The 20,985-nt window shown below is 33.5% G+C and overlaps 1 protein-coding gene across 7 annotated transcripts in view; it reads left to right on the top strand.

The window, feature by feature from the left end:
* LOC119070077 (espin) overlaps window positions 1-20,985 on the top strand; it is a 67,872-nt gene that overhangs the window by 29,103 nt on the left and 17,784 nt on the right. For 3 of the 7 annotated variants that reach the window (XM_037174382.1, XM_037174381.1, XM_037174385.1), the window contains one exon: window positions 11,324-11,497. In XM_037174382.1, the coding sequence (XP_037030277.1) occupies window positions 11,324-11,497 (174 nt within the window). Of the gene's footprint in view, window positions 1-5,485; window positions 6,467-11,323; window positions 11,498-20,985 lie in introns of those variants that run through there. The other 4 variants (XM_037174383.1, XM_037174378.1, XM_037174379.1 and 1 more) reach the window with 4 other exon arrangements.

Raw genomic sequence — 20,985 nt, 5'->3', positions numbered from 1 at the left:
GAACAAAAAATGTAGCCTTTCTTTCAAAGAGTCTCGAAGTCAACGATTTCATGAAACAACAAAACACAAACACATTCGAATTGCTCAAAAAATGGGCAAGTGATCCGTCAGTCCACGTCAGTTGACTGTGAATGTGAACTCAGCAGAGAAATCTATTTCGTGCTTTCAATAGGTTCGAACGGAAAGGTGGAACCAGTCCGTTTACTTCTCAAATGCAATTCTTTCAATATTGATACACATAATTTTGTCAATACCTATGACAAGCACTCCTAGCGAGAGAACTTTTTCTATGAGGGGGTTAATAGCCAACTCCAGAAAACCATGCTTTTTATTCATAATAACTATTAACTATGTATCAGAGGCAAGAACATTGTCCTTTTTTGCTTGATTTTTGTACACAAAATTTTTGTCTGTTGTTTGGAAAGAAAAATAAATTTTATGTTGAAATTTTTGATGTTTTCGATAAGTAATTCAGCAACGGGTCAGCCATCCGCCGATCGAAGTTGATCGGCGCACAAGTCTATCCAAATCTTGTGTTTAAAGTTCATCGATTCATCGTGTAAAACAGTACTTTGGCGATTTTTAATTTTTTACAAAAATGATTTTTCTCTGTGTAATTACAATCGTAGACCCGCTACATACTACATAACCTCAGCTTTCAAAAAAAGTCAACTCCAGTGATAAAGTTTTTTTTTGTAAGAACCTTTCATCTCTTTTGGAACTTTTGGAAGTCTCTATCTGGGCACACATGAACTTAAAAAAAATTGGACCCTGGCTATGAAATATGGGCATCGAGACTTACATGAACATGCTAAACATCTTAAGGGTTAAGACGAAGCCTAACGGTACTATAATTCTAATTCGTCATAAAACCTTGAAAAATTTTACGTATTTTAAACCAGGGCCTATTATTTGGGAATCGATTTTGGGAATATTTGGGAATATTTGTGAATTTTGGGAATATTTGGGAATATTTGGGAATTTTGGGAATATTTGTGAATTTTGGGAATATTTGGGAATATTTGTGAATATTTGGGAATTTTGGGAATATTTGAGAATTTTTGTGAATATTTGGGGATTAATTCCCAAATAATTACTCCTTTTGAATATATTATCCCAAAATGTTTGGTTTCTATTTTGTATTGTTATCAATAAAGCTTTATAAATCGTGTTTAAATACCATTGACATTGAATCTCATCCATCAGAAGTTTATTTTCGATGTTCACAAATGCCTTAGAAATAAACCAGTGGCATTACAGCAGGTATTTTCTATCGTTAAAACTTTTACACCTCGTCTACTTCCCAAATATTCTCAAAATTCACAAATATTCCCAAATATTCCCAAATATTCCCAAATATTCCCAAATATTCCCAAATATTCACAAATATTCCCAAATATTCACAAATATTCACAAATATTCCCAAATATTCCCAAAATTCCCAAATATTCCCAAATATTCCCAAATATTCCCAAATATTCTCAAAAATTCCCAAAATTCACCAATATTCCCAAATATTCCCAAAATTCACCAATATTCCCAAATATTCCCAAATATTCACAAATATTCCCAAATATTCACAAATATTCCCAAATATTCCCAAATATTCCCAAATATTCCCAAATATTCTCAAAAATTCCCAAAATTCACCAATATTCCCAAATATTCCCAAAATTCACAAATATTCCCAAATATTCCCAAATATTCACAAATATTCCCAAATATTCACAAATATTCACAAATATTCCCAAATATTCCCAAAATTCCCAAATATTCCCAAATATTCCCAAATATTCCCAAATATTCCCAAATATTCCCAAATATTCCCAAATATTCCCAAATATTCCCAAAATTCACCAATATTCCCAAATATTCCCAAAATTCACCAATATTCACAAATATCCTCAAATATTCACAAATATTAACAATATTGATTCCCAAACGATGAGGCTGATGAAATCACAGTAGGCACTGCGTTTCTGTTATACAGATAGATGACTTGTTTTTGTTGTATGAGTTAAAACATAATCCTAAGCGGTAGCTCGTATCACTAAAGCCTCCAAATTTGACACTTGTCAATTCAGTGTTCATGCTAGTAGCAGGGCTGTGCCGTAACACATACATTTTTTGGGGTACCTCCAACGCCGCTGGCTTAAAACACTTTATTATGTATCACAAATTTTATAAGCATGATATCCACTGAATCGTTCAAATTTTATTTAAGTCTACGTCTACCTGGTCTTAAATTTTTGTGAATATTTGGGAATATTTGTGAATAAATGGGAATATTTGTGAATATTTGTGAATATTTGGGAATATTTGGGAATATTTGGGAATTTTGGGAATTTTGGGAATTAATTCCCAAATAATAGGCCCTGTTTTAAACAGAGAGAGAGTTTCGATCAGAGTGCTTGATCAGGGTTTGGAAAACATTTTCCATTTTTTGTCTTCATTTTCTTGAATTTTCCAAAAATTTTGAAATTTTCTCAAAAATATTTTTTGGTAAAATTACTGTCATATACCGTCTTTTTTCTAAATTTGTTATTTCTCTTACTTCTCTCATTTCTCTATATATGGGTAATTCCATGGTTAGTTGCGTTACAAATTTCGTTAACTGTGAGTCATAAAGTTAATTGTGCTGGCTATGTTTTGCGGTAACAAATCAGTCTATAAATTCTCTAATACTCAGGAGACACAGTGCTTTCATACCAACAAGAATTGGAATTTTTAGCCTGCGAAGTCTGACTTGTGTGTTCGCAAAAGTCGGCGGTTAGTTGCGTTACACGTTTGTGACTTTTCGAAATATTTTCACCAAATAAAAACTGATTTCGGTAAACTTTTTTTTTCCTGAAAGTTATGGTCAAGACGCGCAGTTTAAGCCCATTATGAGGTTGGTAACCCAAAATTTGGGGGAGATGTGTCTAAAAAAGTGATATTTTTCGGAGGTCATAAATAGCCAGAATTTTTTTTTTTCACAATTGGTGGTTGTTACCCCACAGAAAATGTTGTTTCGGCTCAAAACCGTTTAAAAAAATGGTTACAAAATTTTTCGAGATAATCTCGACGAGTTAAAATTCGAGGATGACACTTATCACCACTGGGAAGCTGTTGTCACCTACTTTACTCACCCAACTAACCTGATTGACTCAAAGTTATTTTTCTCGTGAAGTCATATGCTGTAGCTTTCGAATGACACCGATCTTCAGTTTTTATTTGAAAAAATGTAATTTCGGCAACGTTTGGGTCGAAGTGATTTTACCTTACTTCGAAGCAGAATGAACCAAAAATCTTCAAAAAAATTAATTTCGTGTCATTTGGAGCAATTGTGGAATGATATGGTCCACATCTACAGGAAAACAAATTTACAAAAATCATTTGAGATTTATTGAGAATATCTCGGAATGTCGAATACAAACAAACACTTTTTGGTCATGTCTCCCCGAGACCGCATTTTACAATAACCTCATATTGGTGTCAAACTACGCGTCTTGTCAATAGCTTTCAGCAAAAAAAAAGTTTAGTGAAATCGGTTCAGGTTTCGTGAAATAAACTAGAATTTTCAAAAATTTTCTGAAAACAAGCAAACATTTTTATGGTTGTATCTCCCCGAGATTTTTGGCCACCGACGTAATATGGGGCTTAAACGACGCGTCTGGTCAACAGCTTTCAAGGAAGAAAAAGTTTGTCGAAATCGCATTTCAATTGGTGAAAATATTTCGAACAGTCAATTCCTTGGTTAGTTGCGATACAAATTTCGTTATCTTTGAGTCATACAGTTAATTGTGTTGGCTATGTTTTGCGGTAACAAATCAGCCTATAAATTTTCTAGTACTCAGGAGACACAGTGCTTTCATACCAACAAGAATTGGAATGTTTAGCCTGCGCAGTGTGACTTGTGTGAACGCAAAAGTCGGCGGTTAGTTGCGTCACACGTTTGTGACTTTTCGAAATATTTTGACCAAATAAAAACTGATTTCGGTAAACTTTTTTTTCCCTGAAAGCTATGGTCAAGACGCGAAGTCGATGGTTAACAACTTTCAAGGAAAAAAACGTTTGCCGAAATCGCATTGGTGAAAATATTTCGAACAGTCACAAATTAGCTGGAATTACCCATATATTCGTTGTGGAGAAATGAGAAAAAGTTGGAGAAATAAGAGAATGTTTGAGTTGAATGTTTGAGAAAAAAGAAATCATGGGACAATGTCCCTAGGGACATTTTCCCAGCTGGTATTAATGGACATTTTTCAATTAGGCTAGAGTAAGTGTCCAATATTTGCAATTCACCTGTACTTCGATGTGTTTCGAACACTTTTTTTTCAAATACTCATCACGTTTCGTTAAAAATGTTTAACTTTTAGGTCTCCAGTTTCCAGTCATTGATTGATTATATTCTTGCTGAATACTTAATTGCATGAACATATTCTTTACTTAGTATGACTATGACTAAACCATACCAGAATTAGTACAAATCTATGTGCATATCAATAAAACGTACAAATCATTACACAATTTAATAATTTCAATTACTATTCACGAAAGTAACTTATTCATTGGGGCGTTTTTGCTGTTTTAAAAGTTACGCACCACAGAACATACGATGATATATCAACATTCAACCAGTCGTCAGCATAACCTTTAGCTGGTTCAAACGTTGCATGGACATTGGTATTGTTTTCCGGTTGCTATTGTTGTTGGCAACAAAATTCTCTCTGTTAGTTTATGTTGTTTTGCTGAATAAATGCTTGCACTTTAAAAGAATCCAGAGGCGAATTCGAGCAGTCATTTGCTTGTAAAAACATTTTTGCACGAATTTATTTGTAGATGAAATTATTGCTTCAGTAATGCTATAATGAACTCAAAAACGCACTAGTACTGTACAAGGCTTGTTAAAGCTTCGTTTTTTTTTTAAACGTAAATTCAAAATGGGTACCTTAGCTTTGAGCATCAAATGTGGGATTGTCAACAAGCTAAGGGACGATAGAATTTTAGAAAGGCCTTCTGTGAAACTGTGGGTACCACATCGCTTAGACAGTCTCTTTACGACAGTTTACCGTTTAGAGAACCCACAATAGGCAACCATTTCAAGAACACCAAATTAAAAAAAAATCATTTTGCAAGTCTTATCAATCCCAACAAAAGCTATAACCATGTTCGATCTATCTCTCTCCGTCAGAGTATTCATCGGAAACAAATTATAGAACTTCCGCTACTGCTTTAATCGTCATCATACAAAAATTGTTCTCATTCGCACTCATAATATTTTTTTTCTTCTTCGACAAAACAAACCATCCATCAACGGTAATACCTGCACTATAGTCACAAAGTTCATTTAGTCAACAAATAACAACTCACTAGACTACTGATTAAATTTCATTATTTTTTTCTGTTTTTTTATACATTTTTCTCATAATCAAATATGCAAAGTATAACTTACCGTGTCTTAAGGGAATTGTACATGAATGAGACGACCATTCATTAAATCATAGATGGACTGAGAAATTGACTAGAAAATAAGACGGTGAATTGAACATTAATTTGTGCAAATGTTAGATGCGGCGAGATGATTGTTCTCTAGTTGCGAACACCTTGTCGTCATTTAACATTTTCTAACATCCCATTGTGTTCGGATTGTGCATGGTAGAAATTATGTTAAACCAGCATAAAATATGTATTGTTTCGGTTACTTGTGTTTTGTTTTTGATTATTGTTTAAAGTATCCGACCAGTGACTGTGAACTAAATAAGACAACAAAGTTTTACGATCCCCCCGACGAGTATGAAAATAATATCGTTCAGCAAATGTGTGAATCGGTCAGTCCGTTACGTGCAATTACGGGCAATGAGAATGTGGACATTGTGCCAAAATCAAATCACGGTGATTGGATTTTACGTTATTCTGACAGTGAAACCGACTTCCATCCGTGGCATTCAAAGTCGAAATTTAGCCATTTCGATCTAGTTCCATGGCGAACGCTAAAATCTCGAATCGATCTGTTCCATGCCATTGGCTGGGAACCGACTAATGATTGTGATAAGGAGGTGCAGAAGAGAATTGCCAAAATTGAAAAACAATTTGCCAAAAGACTGAGTAGACAGCAAAGATTGCACGAAAAGAAACTGAAACGGCACAGCATTCAAATAAAGCTTCTATTTTCGATCGAATTCAAAAAGCGAAAGAAAATGAAGAAAAATTCGTTAAGGAGTATGGAAAACGTTTTTGTGTCGTCCAAGAGCAGTCGTAAAATATTCATATTCGATCAACGACAAATTCGGATGAGTGAACATTGGGGATACTTTAGTCAACGGAATAAAGGTGTTGAGGAATTGATGGTTGTGAATCAGGTTGTGCAAGCGTCACAATATGACCGTTTCGATTATCGAAACATGTTTCCTCGTATTGGTGAACTATGTAGTCAAGAAAATAGTCAAAGTGTCTTTAAACAAGTGCCATGTGTTCAATGTCAAAGGTATGTTTCAGTTCTTAAGTACACCTATGGTATTTAAACCATCTAACCATTTACCAATCTACTTTTCGAATCTCTTAGATATTATAATGTTTTGATGATGTAAGGTTATATCTATTATATAATGTCATTCTTAACGATTTATATTCTTTATGCGTTCGATTTCTTAATCATTACATAGTTGAAGACTCGGTTACATCTATTATTAAATATTAATTGCTGGAACGTCTTTTATAAAATCACTTACTCGAATGAATGATTGCGAAAATAATTATTACTTCTTCTTTAAAATATCTTTGTTGTGAAGATCATTACGACCATTTAAATGGAATTCGATAATTTTTGTTTCAACATCAAACAACGGGTCGGAAGAGTCTTCTGCTAGCTATTGTTATCGTTAAAGGCACAGGATTTATTTTAATAATTAATGCACAAGGTCAATGCAATCAACGTTCCCACTGCATTTTGCGAAATACTATAATCAGCCCGGTTTTTCGGGCATACCCCAAAGTACACCCATAATTCTTCTATAAAATGCAAGACCGCCGGCATCGTGAAACGGGGCAGTGTATCAAACAATTTTTGGCACTGTCAAACAATCTGGAAAAAGTTATCATACAGAATAGTACTCTATTTGGCAGCTGTCACTCGATGCACTTTTGCTTGAAGTGCTTTACCTCAAATAAATTGTCTTTTCTGATAACGGTTTCGCGCTTGTTCCACTTTCGTTTTTGACTGGGGCTCAGGCATGCAATAGTATTTTGCATAACAAGGGGCGAAAGTAAAAAAATTCAAACGTGTGAAGTTTGCAGCCCGCGCCGCAGGCAAGGGCGGCAATCACACGATTTGAATTTTTTTACTTTTGCCCCGAGTGATGCATACTATTTTTTCATGTGTCGGGGCCGAAAATGAGGGAGTTTCGATATTTTTCTCGGGTTTTCGACCCCTTACATGAAAAATTTTTTGAGTATCTGTTTTGAACGATTGATTTTAGGCACTTTCGCATGTAGCCCTCACTTCGTTCGGGCTACAACTCGCGAAATTGCCTACAAACAATCGTCCAAAACAGATACACAAATAACTATTTATGCCAAATACTGCGGAAGATTTGTATTTTCGGTCCGAAACAAAACATAATTTTAATTAAACTGTTGAGTTATCAACAAAATTTGGTGTAGAAACACCAAAATGCCGAAAAGCGCGGGGGTCCAGGGGGCGGCCCCCTGGTATAAAAATAAAAACAATTTAACAAATGAAATTACTGTAAACATACATTCACTTGCTCACAAAACATTTGGCTATCGTCAACACAACACTACACTCAATGCGTACTTTCAATCAAGTGAACATGTGTTTTCGAGACATATGAGGACCGAAAGTAAAATGGTGACGGTGACATTTACTTTCGGCCCGCAAATACGCAAGCCCACGGGGCGAAAGTAAAATGATGACAGTGACATTTACTTTCGGCCCAAGGCCTGAATTTTTTTACTTTCGGTCACCATTTGAGGACCGAAAATACAAACTTTCGCAGTATTTGGCATAAAAAATTAATTCAACTACCTTATCGAAATCAGTATGGTTTGTAGTCGACGTTGCTAGCTTTTCATTGCACGTATTGGTGCTACAATATAGGGAACTTATTCAAACTAAAGTGTCTGAATAGATCAGTTTCAGGTGACCGGGCAGGTTTAACCTGACCTTGATCTGTTTAATTTTAAATACGCTTCCTACTGTAGTAGTGACACACATAAAGGTAAGTCATCGATATCGGCTATGTAATATATATTACACACTTGTCACGAAAAAGTCGAGGCTTGCCGAGACTGATAGTGACAAGTGTGCACTCTATTTTATTACATAAGCGAAAATGAGACAACAACATAGACCTGAAGTGTAATTTTCGAATTATTCTGCTAGTTAAGTAATTTTTCCATCCGATCACCGCGCGCATGTGATAAATAATGCCACCGTCGATTTATTGTCGAGGTATCTATGGGGCGATTGAACTGATTTTGTATGCCCTATGCTGAGTCCTTCATCAGACCATTTAACTACTCAATCACGTTGTGATTGAAAAAAAAGCTATACATTTGTTATCGACAACGACGACAAAAAATAAGCGATCAGCTCTGGTATGTGTTCTCTCTTAAAGTACATGCTCAAATTAATGAAGTAAAAGATTTTGTACTGATCCTCCGCTAGAGCTAAATAAATAAAGTGTCACTGAAATCCTCGATGAAATCACATGTCATATCGCAGGCAATAGTAAAACTAACGTTAAACGTAAAAAATTTCATGCTAATGATCTCGGAACTCTTTTTTTTTCATGATAATTTCACCAGAGAGTCATTCGGGTGTTGTCATTAAGCATATAATAAAATAACCAGTGCATGAATAAAAGCTGTGTGAATTTAAGGTTTTTTTATAGATGATTCGTTTTCAAATGTGTTCTTGATGATTGTACAATTGTACATATTGTTGTTCGTGTATCGTCTAATTGCACTGAGTCTGATCAGTTAAAGAAAATCTATTTTGACTTGACTTCCTCTAATAAATCTAAACCAAGGTTCTGAAAGAATAGGTTAGGACACCTTCGAGTTGATCACGAAGGCGGTGTAATCAAAATTTTCCTGTAGCGCCAACCAGGTTTGGAAAATTTTATATGACGATTTCAACTTAACAAAAAAAAAATTGTTTTCAAGTTGACGTTTTAAACAATATACATGTCTGAATTGTCAAGATTTGTGTTTCACCCGCCTTCGTAAAGTATAGTTTCCACTTAAAAAGAGCACTCCGTTTAGCCTCCGTTTACATGACAGTTGTAAAATAGAACAAAAGAACTGTCACGCAAACGGAGTGGAAATTGAATTTATTTCAATTTTTTACTCCGTTTACGTGACAGTTCCTTTGTTCTATTTTACGGAGGCTAAACGGAGTGCTCTTTTTAAGTGGAAACTATACTTAAGTGTCTTAACCTGTTCTTTCAGAACCTTGATCTAAACAACCAAATCGTCTCATTTTTAATAATTTCAATCAATTCGAGTATGTTATGGCAAAAGTAAGTCTCTTTATTGTGAACTGAATTTATTTCATTTTTAAATTGATTATAATAATAAAAATGAAGCGATAAATCAGTTTCTTACTCTAAATTCCACACCTAACACACTTGCATTGCGCGTGTTAAGAAATAATCTCTAACGACATGATAATTTATCGAATAAATTCACTTCACTTGACGATTTTATCCAGCTGATATAAAGGTTAAATAACAGCAAACGCTACCTTCTTCTGTAAGCATTTATTCGTGGCATTTGTTTCGTTCTTGGATTCATTGAGACAATGAAACGTTCGTTGTCAGAATTTATTTGTTTGGTTAATTTTCGAGAACATAAATTTAGGTTTGCCAACTAAATGAATAAATTCTGCGCTATACTGTGTACATCCCACACGAAAAATAGTTTTTAGGCATTGATGATCTGCATAGATGGACGATAATTATGTTTATGATTTACGATTATCCGTAACTTCCTCAATACAGTCGGAGAAAAATAAGAAGTCTCAATTACAATTCCATTCTATTTATTGTGAATTGTTATTGTGATGATAATTTTAAACTCATATCCTTTTCTGAAAACGTACGAACATCGTTTGGCGTCAAAATGTGTTGGCTTTCAGTAGTAAATTGAAGTGTTAATGGAGACGTACATAGGTCCGAGAAAACTCAAAATATGTGAAAATTTTCGTGAAATATTGAGTTTTCTAGGACCTAGGTACATCTCCATTAACATTTCAATTTTTTACTGATAGCTAACACATTTTAACACCAAACGATGTTCGTACTTTTTCATAAAAGGATGCGAGTCCAACATTATCATCAAACTTTGCGCCCAAACAAATTTTTCACGTTTTCTGGCCGCAAGACAACAAACTACCGTACAGTTTTGCTTAAAAATGTGTGGTTTTGACGTCTGGAATGCTTTCCTCGCCTTCGGCTCAAAATACAACCTTCCCACTGGCTACAACAAAAATGTCCCAGCAAGTCTATTTACAACTTTTTTCGATAGTAAAGTCGATAAGGTCAAAAATTTACATAAGTCAATCGTTTCCCTTCTTGTCAGATATCTTTTAGAAGTATCTTTAGTAGGCCTGGTCAGGCAAAATCGAATTATCTCAACGAAGATCTCTTATTTGGCTCCTAATATCTTGTATCGAGAAGAAAGTATATAAAAATGATCACGTAGAGAACATCAAAATTGAACAAAGTTCATAACAATTTCATCAGCAATTGGTTTACTAATTAAATAAAAATAGGTCTAGAGATTTGCCTCAAGGAAGGAGATCTTCTTCACTCGAGTAAAACACATAAAAAATAGAAAAAAAGATACAGACTATTATGCTTCTTACGGCAACATCAGCAATATGAGTAACACCTCAAACGGTAGAAAATTTATGACTATTGTTGTGCAACATTTTATAACGCCGTGAGGTATGCAAATAGTTTCTAGACTTGTTTGAAAAATCGTTTTCTCAACAAACTGGTGTGTCTTCGATAATCTTTTAACCGTTTGGGTATAAAGCTTTCTTGTGTATATTTATCTTATATCCGAAAGCTCTAGCACAAAAAGTATAGGCAATAATTATAAGAAAGAAAGGTATGCAATACACTCTGTAGTTCCTCGTTATTACATTGTAAGTGATGGTTTTATGGCTAATTAAATGAATCAAGATTGAATCGAATGTTAATTATTATCTTTCATTATAGAAATAATTACTCTAAACATTTTCGACCTGCTTTTCGACGACTGCATCTCAGATAGTACGGTTTTAATGTGCATGAATTCATCTTTTTTTTTACAGAACTAAACTGGGTTGTTCCGGACCCATCGAGTCCAGAATGCATTCACATCTGGACTCGCTAAATTCTCATCCTGGCGAACGACCCGGAGGAGGAGCATTAGCCCTGCATTATGCGGCTGCCAGAGGATGTTTGGATTGTGTCAGATTACTTGTGGAAGCAACTCCAGAAATAAGGTAAGAAGACATAGAATCCTAGAGAATACGTTTTGGTGTCACTGTTGAAATTCTTAGTCACATTGGCAAACAGATGATATGACATTGGTTGGACATTTGCTTCTTTCTGCTAATTCTACACTCAAGTTGCAAAATTTGTTCAACAACCAAAGCAATACCGATCAATTAAAACGCGTTCAATTTGTTAACATCGGTTCATTGGCTATAAAATTGAATCGCTCTTAATTTCCCAATGCAAATTTACCTGATCTGATTGACTTAAATCTGACAGAAGATCCAGAAGATATAAACATAATATTTCAATGCGTTGAAATCAAGGTTATTAATCGATCACAAATATAGAACAACTGGATCAAATAAACCTGAATTCTAACAGTATCATATTGAATAGTTGAACCACAATCAGCATTGCAGTTAGTTGCTGCATTGAAAAGACATGTGCAACGGATTTGAAGCATTTATTTTATATGTACGTACATCGTACGCTGTTGTGCGCATAATGCTTTCTATATTGCGATTAAACATATTTTATACCAATTAAATAGCAAAGTAAATCAATCTTTCATTGTACTTGACTTTATGTTTTCGAATTGTATTCTTGAAATTTACAAAGAGCTAAAAAAACGTTCCACAAAATACATTTTTCTTCGATTGGAAAGTGTATCGAAACCATTGAGTTTTATAAAATGTGATTTAAATTTATATCAATCTATAGTTTCAATTATACTATTCATAAATGGATTCGTCGGTACAGACAATTTATTCAATGTGAAGAATCAAAATGTACTTCACCTCTCCAGCCGCATCGGTTGAAAGCTTATTTTCTCATCAACTTTCCAAGCGAATGTCTGTCAAAAATCAAATTCAATAAATACAGTGAGCGACTTTTTGTTTCTATCAGCGACACTTCATCGTAATATGTAATCTTGTGTGAATATAAGTAAACACGGAAAGAAATTGTCGAGGAGCCACTGGATGGATGGATTGAATTGTTGTGATATCATATTCGATTGATATAATATTTCATTATGAAATAATCTGAGCTAAGATAACAGAATAGATCAGATGATCTGCAATATTTATTAAAATTTTACGAACTTCAAACATATTGGGGTATAATCATTAAATCTTAATATGCTTCATTTGTATAGAGCTAAGCCTTCTTTTGAGAATTTTTTTTATTTTAGAAATTTCTTGAGATTTCTCGAATTTATTGAAATTTCTAGATTTTCTTAAATGTAAATTGCTTTCAACGTGATTGGCTTGTAATGAAAAGGTAAAAAACTTCGAAAATTACACTCAAAAGGCAACACTAATATTTTCTTCCTAACTAGTGTTGAAAAGTCGCGACTTAATCGCTTATTTCCGACGTCCTTTAGGAAAAATGTTGTTCCTAACTTATGCTAAAGCGATATTTCATCGAATTCGATTCCCCCATTTTAGCATAAGTTAGAAAAATAACTATAACTGGTTGGAACATTATTGGAATCGTTTAAGTTTAAGTGAATTTTTCGAAAAGAAGCCGCTGCTCCTAAAATTACACAATCGTACCGTGATTACTCTTCGTTGACCAACCAAGTGACCAACTCCCTGAATGAAACCCGTTTACCTCAAAATGCGGATATGGAAATAAGCCAATGAAATAGGAGATTATGCACCTCTGTCAAAAAAGTTTATTTTGACGATTTGGAAGCTATATACCCAGTCGAAGGGGTGGTACATAATCCAAATTGTCAAAACAAATATTAAGGAGAGAGGTGCGTGCATACGCTATTTTATCGCATTGGCGAGAATATACCAACATTAAACATTGTTTTTCCGAATATTATACCAAACATCATTTCTCTCAATTGATTCCATTACACTCGTGCTTGTGTAATATACAGAAGACGATTAATGCTGGGTATATTCACCTGTAACTTAATGTACTATTATATGCAGAGGAGAACAGATATATCGAGATAAAGAAATTTGCCCTATAGGGCAAACCATAAACTAGTTGTAACATATTACAACTAGTTTATGGTTCTAGGCAGATAAATGATTTTTTTTTTATTTCAAATTTTCTATCGGCCCTTAACCTAGTGTGTGGGTGGGATACAATTCAGTATCCATAGTTGTGATGTCACTCCATAAAATAAAAACTATTTCTGGAAATGAGACCACTTCCACGCTCCAAAATATTCCGTCGAGATTTTAAAACTTTTGCTGTAACAGTTGGAGCTGATGATCAGTAGAGAAATTCTTCCAGTATTGCCAACACTGATGATCGAATTCTCAGGAAGAGAGTTTCGTCCAATAACTACGATTCCGTTAATCACAAAAAATTGAAGGAATGTAATTTCAGCCAGCAGTGAAATTTCAGCATGATTTACACAAACAATCAAAATTGTCTATACGTTTTACGCTTTTCGCACTACCACTCTCGTGCGAGTGGCAGCTTCAACCATATGAACTAGTATAAACAGTTTTGTTTGTATGTGAGGATCAGCTGATAAAAAGCAGATGCACAGCTGAAGCAAATTCAATTCATTTCACTGCCTCTGGCTGTAACCATTTCAGAGACTACAATAAATAATATTTATTACTCCGTAAGGTTCATTGTCTGTTTTCACTCAAACTGGTTTCTTTAATTTCTTGAATTTTCTTGAAAATTCTTCAGTTTCTTGAAATTTCTTGAATTTTCTCGTTTCTCAAAAGAAGGCCTTGGTATAGAGAGGTATCGACCTTTGTTTAATACAAAATCTACTAGTTCATTAGTTTTAACATTGCAAATGATGCTAGTGATGACTTGACCTTGATATTACTCATTGAACACATAGACGTTACTCTAAGGCCTATAAAGTTTTGAACAACAAAAGGTAATCTTGTACGTACTAGGTAAGTGTATGACTTTAGGATAATGAGAGAGAAAAGCACTGTACTTAATTTTTCACTCCGTAAATTTCACTGGAGTGCAGAATTTGCAACCAGTTGGCATTTTATCAGCTGGTATTCATGCTATTGTTTATTATAGCAATGTATTTGTAGGTCTATCCACTTACTCACTCACACGTGTGTGAGAGATAGCTAAACAGCTAATACATTTATCATAGAAGCAATAGTATAAACGTTGCAAATTCAGCACTTCAGTGAATTTTACTGAGTGTATAGACAGTCATTAGCCAATTGTTAAATTTTGAACTGAAAACACTTAGTCGCTGGGACCAATTATGGTTTATGGTGTGGTTAATGATTTTACTTATTTTACGGTTGTACGGTTATTTTATCCTTTGAGAGAACAAAACCCCTCTAAAACATCTTCCGCGGAAATGTGTGTTCGAAGAACGCTTGCAGCCCTTGTTGAATGGTGATATTCTGTTGTATAAAAACGTTCTGGCTCAAGTATAACCAGATTCTTTGAACAAACGGTATCCTTATCAAAACTAGTAAAGTCCTCTTTTCATGTTCAACGTGCGCTAGAATGGGACACATATATTTCAACTACCAATGTTAGAAGAGTGAAAAGAATAATCGACTTAACTGTTTTTGTGAAAACACTCTACTCTATTTTATCAATGATTGATTTTGACTCATTACACCGCAGACCCTACGCTGACGAACAGAAAATTGGAAACTTTTTGAATATTTGGGAATTTTCTTGAGTTGTTTCGAGAAATTCGAGATATTCTTTAAAGAAAATTTGGCAAAAGCGAGAAAACTCGAGAAAAGCAAGAAAATTAGCAGAAATTCAAGATAGTGAGATCTTTCAAGAGCGTGATTCGTCCAATTATTGTTATAGATCGGATGTCACGGAAGCCCTCCAGCTCATTGCTTCAACATAATATTGACGAAATTGTCTCAATTTGGCCCGATAAAATCAAATCACAAGTGATTTTGGTCATAATACATGTATATATCATACTATCACTCGATAACCACAGTACTGTGAAGAGAACGAGATATATCGTTTCACTTCGTTCTCCACGTAACTTTAAATCCACAAAGAAAAACGAGAATTAAATTGATGTAGGTAATTCTTTGCACGGTAATGGTATGGTGAACAAAAAACTAACACCAAGTAATAATGACTCTTTACGCTGGCCCGAAGAAAGCACTCGAGAAAACATAAAACCGTATATTGTACGGTATTCATGATTTGCGCTTTGAGTCGTTAACATATTCGTTTATTTTTGTATATATCGTCTCTGACGGTGGGTTATTATTATTGTTATTATTATTGTTGTTGTTGTTCAACAAACCTAGTTTTCCGTTTAACGTAAAATAATTGTGATTTTAATATAAAACTAAATTAATAAAAATTGTGGTTTGTGGTGATGAGCTGAGGACTCGCGACATCCTTTCCCGAAACTGGATAATACTGTTTTTAAAGTGCATAAATCCGTTTACATATGGACAATCAATCGACAATTACGATTAGCAGTGCGATGTTTAAAAGAAAAACACACACGGAGTGGTCATCATAATGTGAACGATTACAAACTTTGTTCCATTCTATTAATTAAATTCATACGTTACTCGTATGCTGTGCTAATTTTAATTGTTGCTTCTACAACAATAATCTTATTAATTTTTACTTTATTAAAAGAGAGTACTCTACTTTTCAAATTTGTCTTTATTACACAGAAAAATTATAACCTTTTGTTGTCATTACATATATATATATATATATATATATATACGATGTGTATGCTTACGGAGCTAATATCACTGATGGATATGATTATTTTTTATGTTTAACCATAAAATCTGCATTTCTAGAGGCATAATTTGTGAATTAATGGGATGGGTTTTATGAGGTTTGTTATTCACTCGGCATTTTAATTACATTACTCACCTCAATGCAGTTAGAATTTATCACTTGTCACCGATATTGTCGCTCGTCTCTTTAATTTAGAAATTTAGAATTGCAACCGGTGAATTAGTCTACTGTTGTTCTTTCTACTTACTCATCGATTTAGTGACTTGTCAGCATTCACCACATCATATAAGTTGCAAACTAGAGAAAAATAATGGAAAATCGACTAGCTTCTAGCTACTACAGCTAGCTCAATTTTCCGAATAGACACATCAATTTCAAATAATGTTCATTTAACGCGATCTCTGGAAATCATATTCCTCCTCGTCTCGTATTGTTTTTCTTTCCAACGAAAAGAAAACAGAAATTCAATCTCATGTTTGCATTTTCAACAATAAGCAATAAACCGATGAATTAAATTTCGATGAACTTAGCATCTATGCAAATTAGTCGGTATATATTTATATACAGACAGATTCATGAGTATATATGTTCCATTGTGATGAGCATCTTCTGAGTTATTGATAAAACGAATGAAAAATAACATAGAGGAAGGTACATATATATTGCAGTAATATACTAAAAATTAAACAATAAATAAGGAGAATAGACGAAACTTGTTAAATCATAGAATCTGGTGATGACAGTACAAACATAGTGTTCGAATTAAGACGGGAAAAAAATCCTTGAGTTTAAGTTTGCAAAAATATTACACACACAAAAAAAGTAGTTTGACTCAACAAAATAATATGAAGTGTTGGCTGACAAGTGATTTGATGAAAAAATATTGAAATAAGAAAACATTTCATTTTGGTATAAAATGTCCAATGCGTCGCAGAAAAAGAAAAAAACAAATAGCCAAAGATATGCGGCAAGCAGCGCTACGAAACAAAGCAGTGATACATCATCTGATTATACGACACCGCTGAATAAAAAGCAAAATGTTGTGAGGTAAAGTACGATTAATCATATTTTCGAAAGAAGAAAAAAAAATATTCTCGCAATTATTTATGTGGAGAAGAAACAACAAACAGAAATATTTTTAATTGCTGCATAAATATTGCATTCACGCAAATTAGATTAATAACCCCGCACTGAAAATTAATTAATTAATTAAATTGTTCGTTTACACTTTCTTCATTTTGCGTTTGTTTCCAAAACAACGCAAACAATTTTGTCATTCAATTTTTGAGTGATTTTAAATGCAACGCTGAAAACGCAAATTGATTTAATTGTTTCCTTTTGTACTCCGCCAATTTACCATTATACTTTAATTACTCCATTTGTAATTGATTAAGCCAATTAACCAATGTTTTGAGTTCCTCTTCCTAAAATGTCTGCAAAATAATTTATTACGCACACATGCACCGGTTCTCAAGCGCACGAGGTACGGAGGTAGTTATAATGTATGGATAATTATGGTCAATGCTATGTTTTCGTTATGCAAATTTAGCCAGTCATAATTATCCATAGTAGTGAAAATTGTATGAAACAATCAACAGCAACAAATAGAAAAAAAAAGAATTAAAATCTGGATCTATCACTGCTGAATAATACGGAAAAAAATGTAAAACAAGACCGAAAGAGTTTGAAATAAATAATAATAAAAAGATTTGAAGACCGTGTAAGTAAACAAAATGCGAAAGCAATAAAAGAAATTTGCCTTCACTTTCGATAGATCTTCAAAAGGTGTAAAAAAATCAATAAAATTTATTGATCAAAACGATAAAGAAATAAATTGAAAAAGTAAAATCGTGAAATTCTATTCACTCTGTAGCCCTACATAAAAATCAAATTAAAAAGCATTTCTCCATTGAAGCATATTATCGATATGATTTTACCTGAAAAACGGTATAGATCACTATGTAGCAGCTATATTTAAAAAAAATCGTTTTGCTTTTTCGTTAAATTAATTGCTTTGTACACGGTTATCATCACTGCATTTGATTTTATTGTATTCGTATTGCATACTGCGTATCGCTTTTAAGATCTGTCTTCGATCACGTGCACGAATCTACGTAATGGAGATATTGTATTCCTCAAGTAACTTGTTTTTTATAATTCGATTTAAATCAACTTTTCTGTATACTGATAGCTATATTGAACAAGCAAATATTTGCACAATCTCGGTAACATTCCAAAAATTATTCAGTTCTGGATCTTGCTTCACTGTAATTTCATACAATTTATGCCACTCGTGTCATTCACATTGTGGATTCTACAAATCGTTCTGATGAGACGCAAAAAGTAAATTACGCATAGAGCCTGTGAAACAAATTGGAAGCGAATCTTATGTCCACTGCAAGAGTGAATCGAGGGGTGGATAAACTAAAAAAACAAGGTTCGAAGCGATCGAAAACAAAAAAAAACTTTTTTAAAACAAAAATAAACAGAATACAATCGAAAACAGAAAAAAAAACTAAAATAAACAACAAAAAACAGAAAAAAAATTGGAAAAACTAACAATAAACAGAAAAACAAAATTAAAAACAACTAAGAGTCATGTTTTTTTTTGGTTTAAAAACAAAAAAAAACTTAAGAAAAACAAAAAAAAAAGAAAAATAAACAAAAACCAGAAAATAAAACAGAAAAACGAAATTAAAACCAAAGAAGGAGAATGTCTTTCTTTGTTTATTTTTTGTTTAAAAACAGAAAAAAAAACAAGAAAAAACAAAAAAAAACAAGAAAACATTAGTTTAAAAAAAACAAGGTTCGAACGAAATTCACGTTTATCCCCCCCTCGGAGTGAATATTCACGAAGGAAACGTTTTTACAGTGAACATCCGAAAAGGTTGTGTACTGAACTATCTGGAATCAACACCGAATTATGCCAATTTTTCATAATGTTTTAAGTTATTGCTATACATGACCAAGTCATTTATCATCGACAGTAACGACAAAAAAGCAACCTACGCCTTAGTCGGTCTTAAATGTTAAAATGAATGTTAAGGCAAATAAAGTAAAAGAATTTGTACTTAAAAGCCAAATGCACCAAATGCTAAAAAAATGGAAAACGCATAATACTGTCGATCCCATCAACGCAAAATTGCTCGTTTGTTTTCTGCCTCAGCTTTTAAACAACTTTATGTACTTTTATATCGTCTGAATTGTTAATGTAGACATAAATAGGTTCGAAAAGACTGTGAATGTAGGCTGAATGACTTCGTGCCCATCTCGTTCCTAGAACATTTTCTCTTTGTTGGTATGAAAACTCAAAATAAAAGTAAAATCAACTCCATTGGGTACCATCTATTTCACCGATACGCATCAATTATTACCATCAATAATTCTGTACCTCAATATGCCAATTTTTGTTTTGTTGTTTTTTCCAATTGAATTTAGTGAATTTAGTCAAGGCAAAATTTTTGTTGTATTTCAATTTCTTCAATGACGAATTGGTACATACACACACATACCGTGTTTTGGGTATATCATAAATGGATTTCGATCTCGTAGATTTATCTTTCGTAACAGTCGTTCTTACATTAAAAAGAATCGTTTCACTTAATAACAATTTCGAGGACATTCTTTAGACGACAACTCACCTTTGCAGTGATTAAAGCCCGGTTGACTCGGTTGATAGATAAGTTGATTGTTGGGATTTATCCCATAAACTTCTAATCTAATCTAGTTGATTGCATTATAGAGTCCACCTTCAAGGTTCTTTGCTTCAGCAGCCGTTAACATCACTTCAATTTTAAGTGCATATGAGTTATCAATTCCCATATTTTCAGATGGGTGTTTTTCTTATGATTAAAAAAAAATCCTCGGTAACTGTACTAAATAATTCTACACAAACTGCGCCTATCAGAACACTTGCTCATGAGATGTACAATGTTCCAAAGTAACAAGAAATGTCAGCAACATCATCGAAATTATGAAAGTTGGATAGTCGACTGCAAGGTTGATTTTTTTTGTAAATATAATCTAGTTAAGAGTTGTGTAACATTAACGATCATTTCGCTTGCACCCATCGCACCGGTGCGGTCTTCATTTAAAAATTGGGTTAATGATTAAAATTTACTTGTATCTTTTCGTACGGGTAACTTCATTTGCTTTTACAAAGGAATTGTGTGATATAGCAGTTGTAGATATTGTTTTATATTTCAATGTTATGGTAGTTATTCATCAACTGTACGACAAACATAAACATCACACAAATATCACGATGATATTTGTACCGATTAACGTTTTATGAATGACAGAAGAAGCCATATCGTCATATTATAATAGCAATAGTATACCGCTGAGTGGTTGATACAGTATCTTTTACGTTATTAGTTACCTATAGTTGTTTTTGCTACTTTTTCGTGATCGTTGTCGATGTCAGTGCCGATAAGAAACTAAAAACCAAACTAAAAGTTGTCGTGAATTATCGTGAACTTCAATAGAAAAGTACTTTCAAAAGGAAACAACTTTGATGTTTTCCCAATCCTTTTAAAGAATTTCCGGGTGTTTTTTTTTTTACTGATTATGGAAGGCTTTTCCTTTTTTTAATTATAAATGTTAACAGGATTTTTTAGTTCATCTTCCCTTCGGGCTATCCACTAAGCATTTTCAAATTTTCATCACTCCTCGTCCACATTTTTCCGACGTATACATCCTGGAGTGTCACATTTGAACATTTTATCCCGTTCTTTTTACCAGTTCAATCGAATCAGGAAAAATCCGTCAATTAATAGAGGAAAAT

The sequence above is a fragment of the Bradysia coprophila genome (genome assembly GCF_014529535.1).
Source record: "Bradysia coprophila strain Holo2 chromosome X unlocalized genomic scaffold, BU_Bcop_v1 contig_45, whole genome shotgun sequence".
Classification (NCBI taxonomy): Eukaryota; Metazoa; Arthropoda; class Insecta; order Diptera; family Sciaridae; genus Bradysia; species Bradysia coprophila.
The sequence above is the reverse complement of the archived record's forward strand: the minus strand, read 5'-3'. Positions and strand labels throughout refer to the sequence as shown.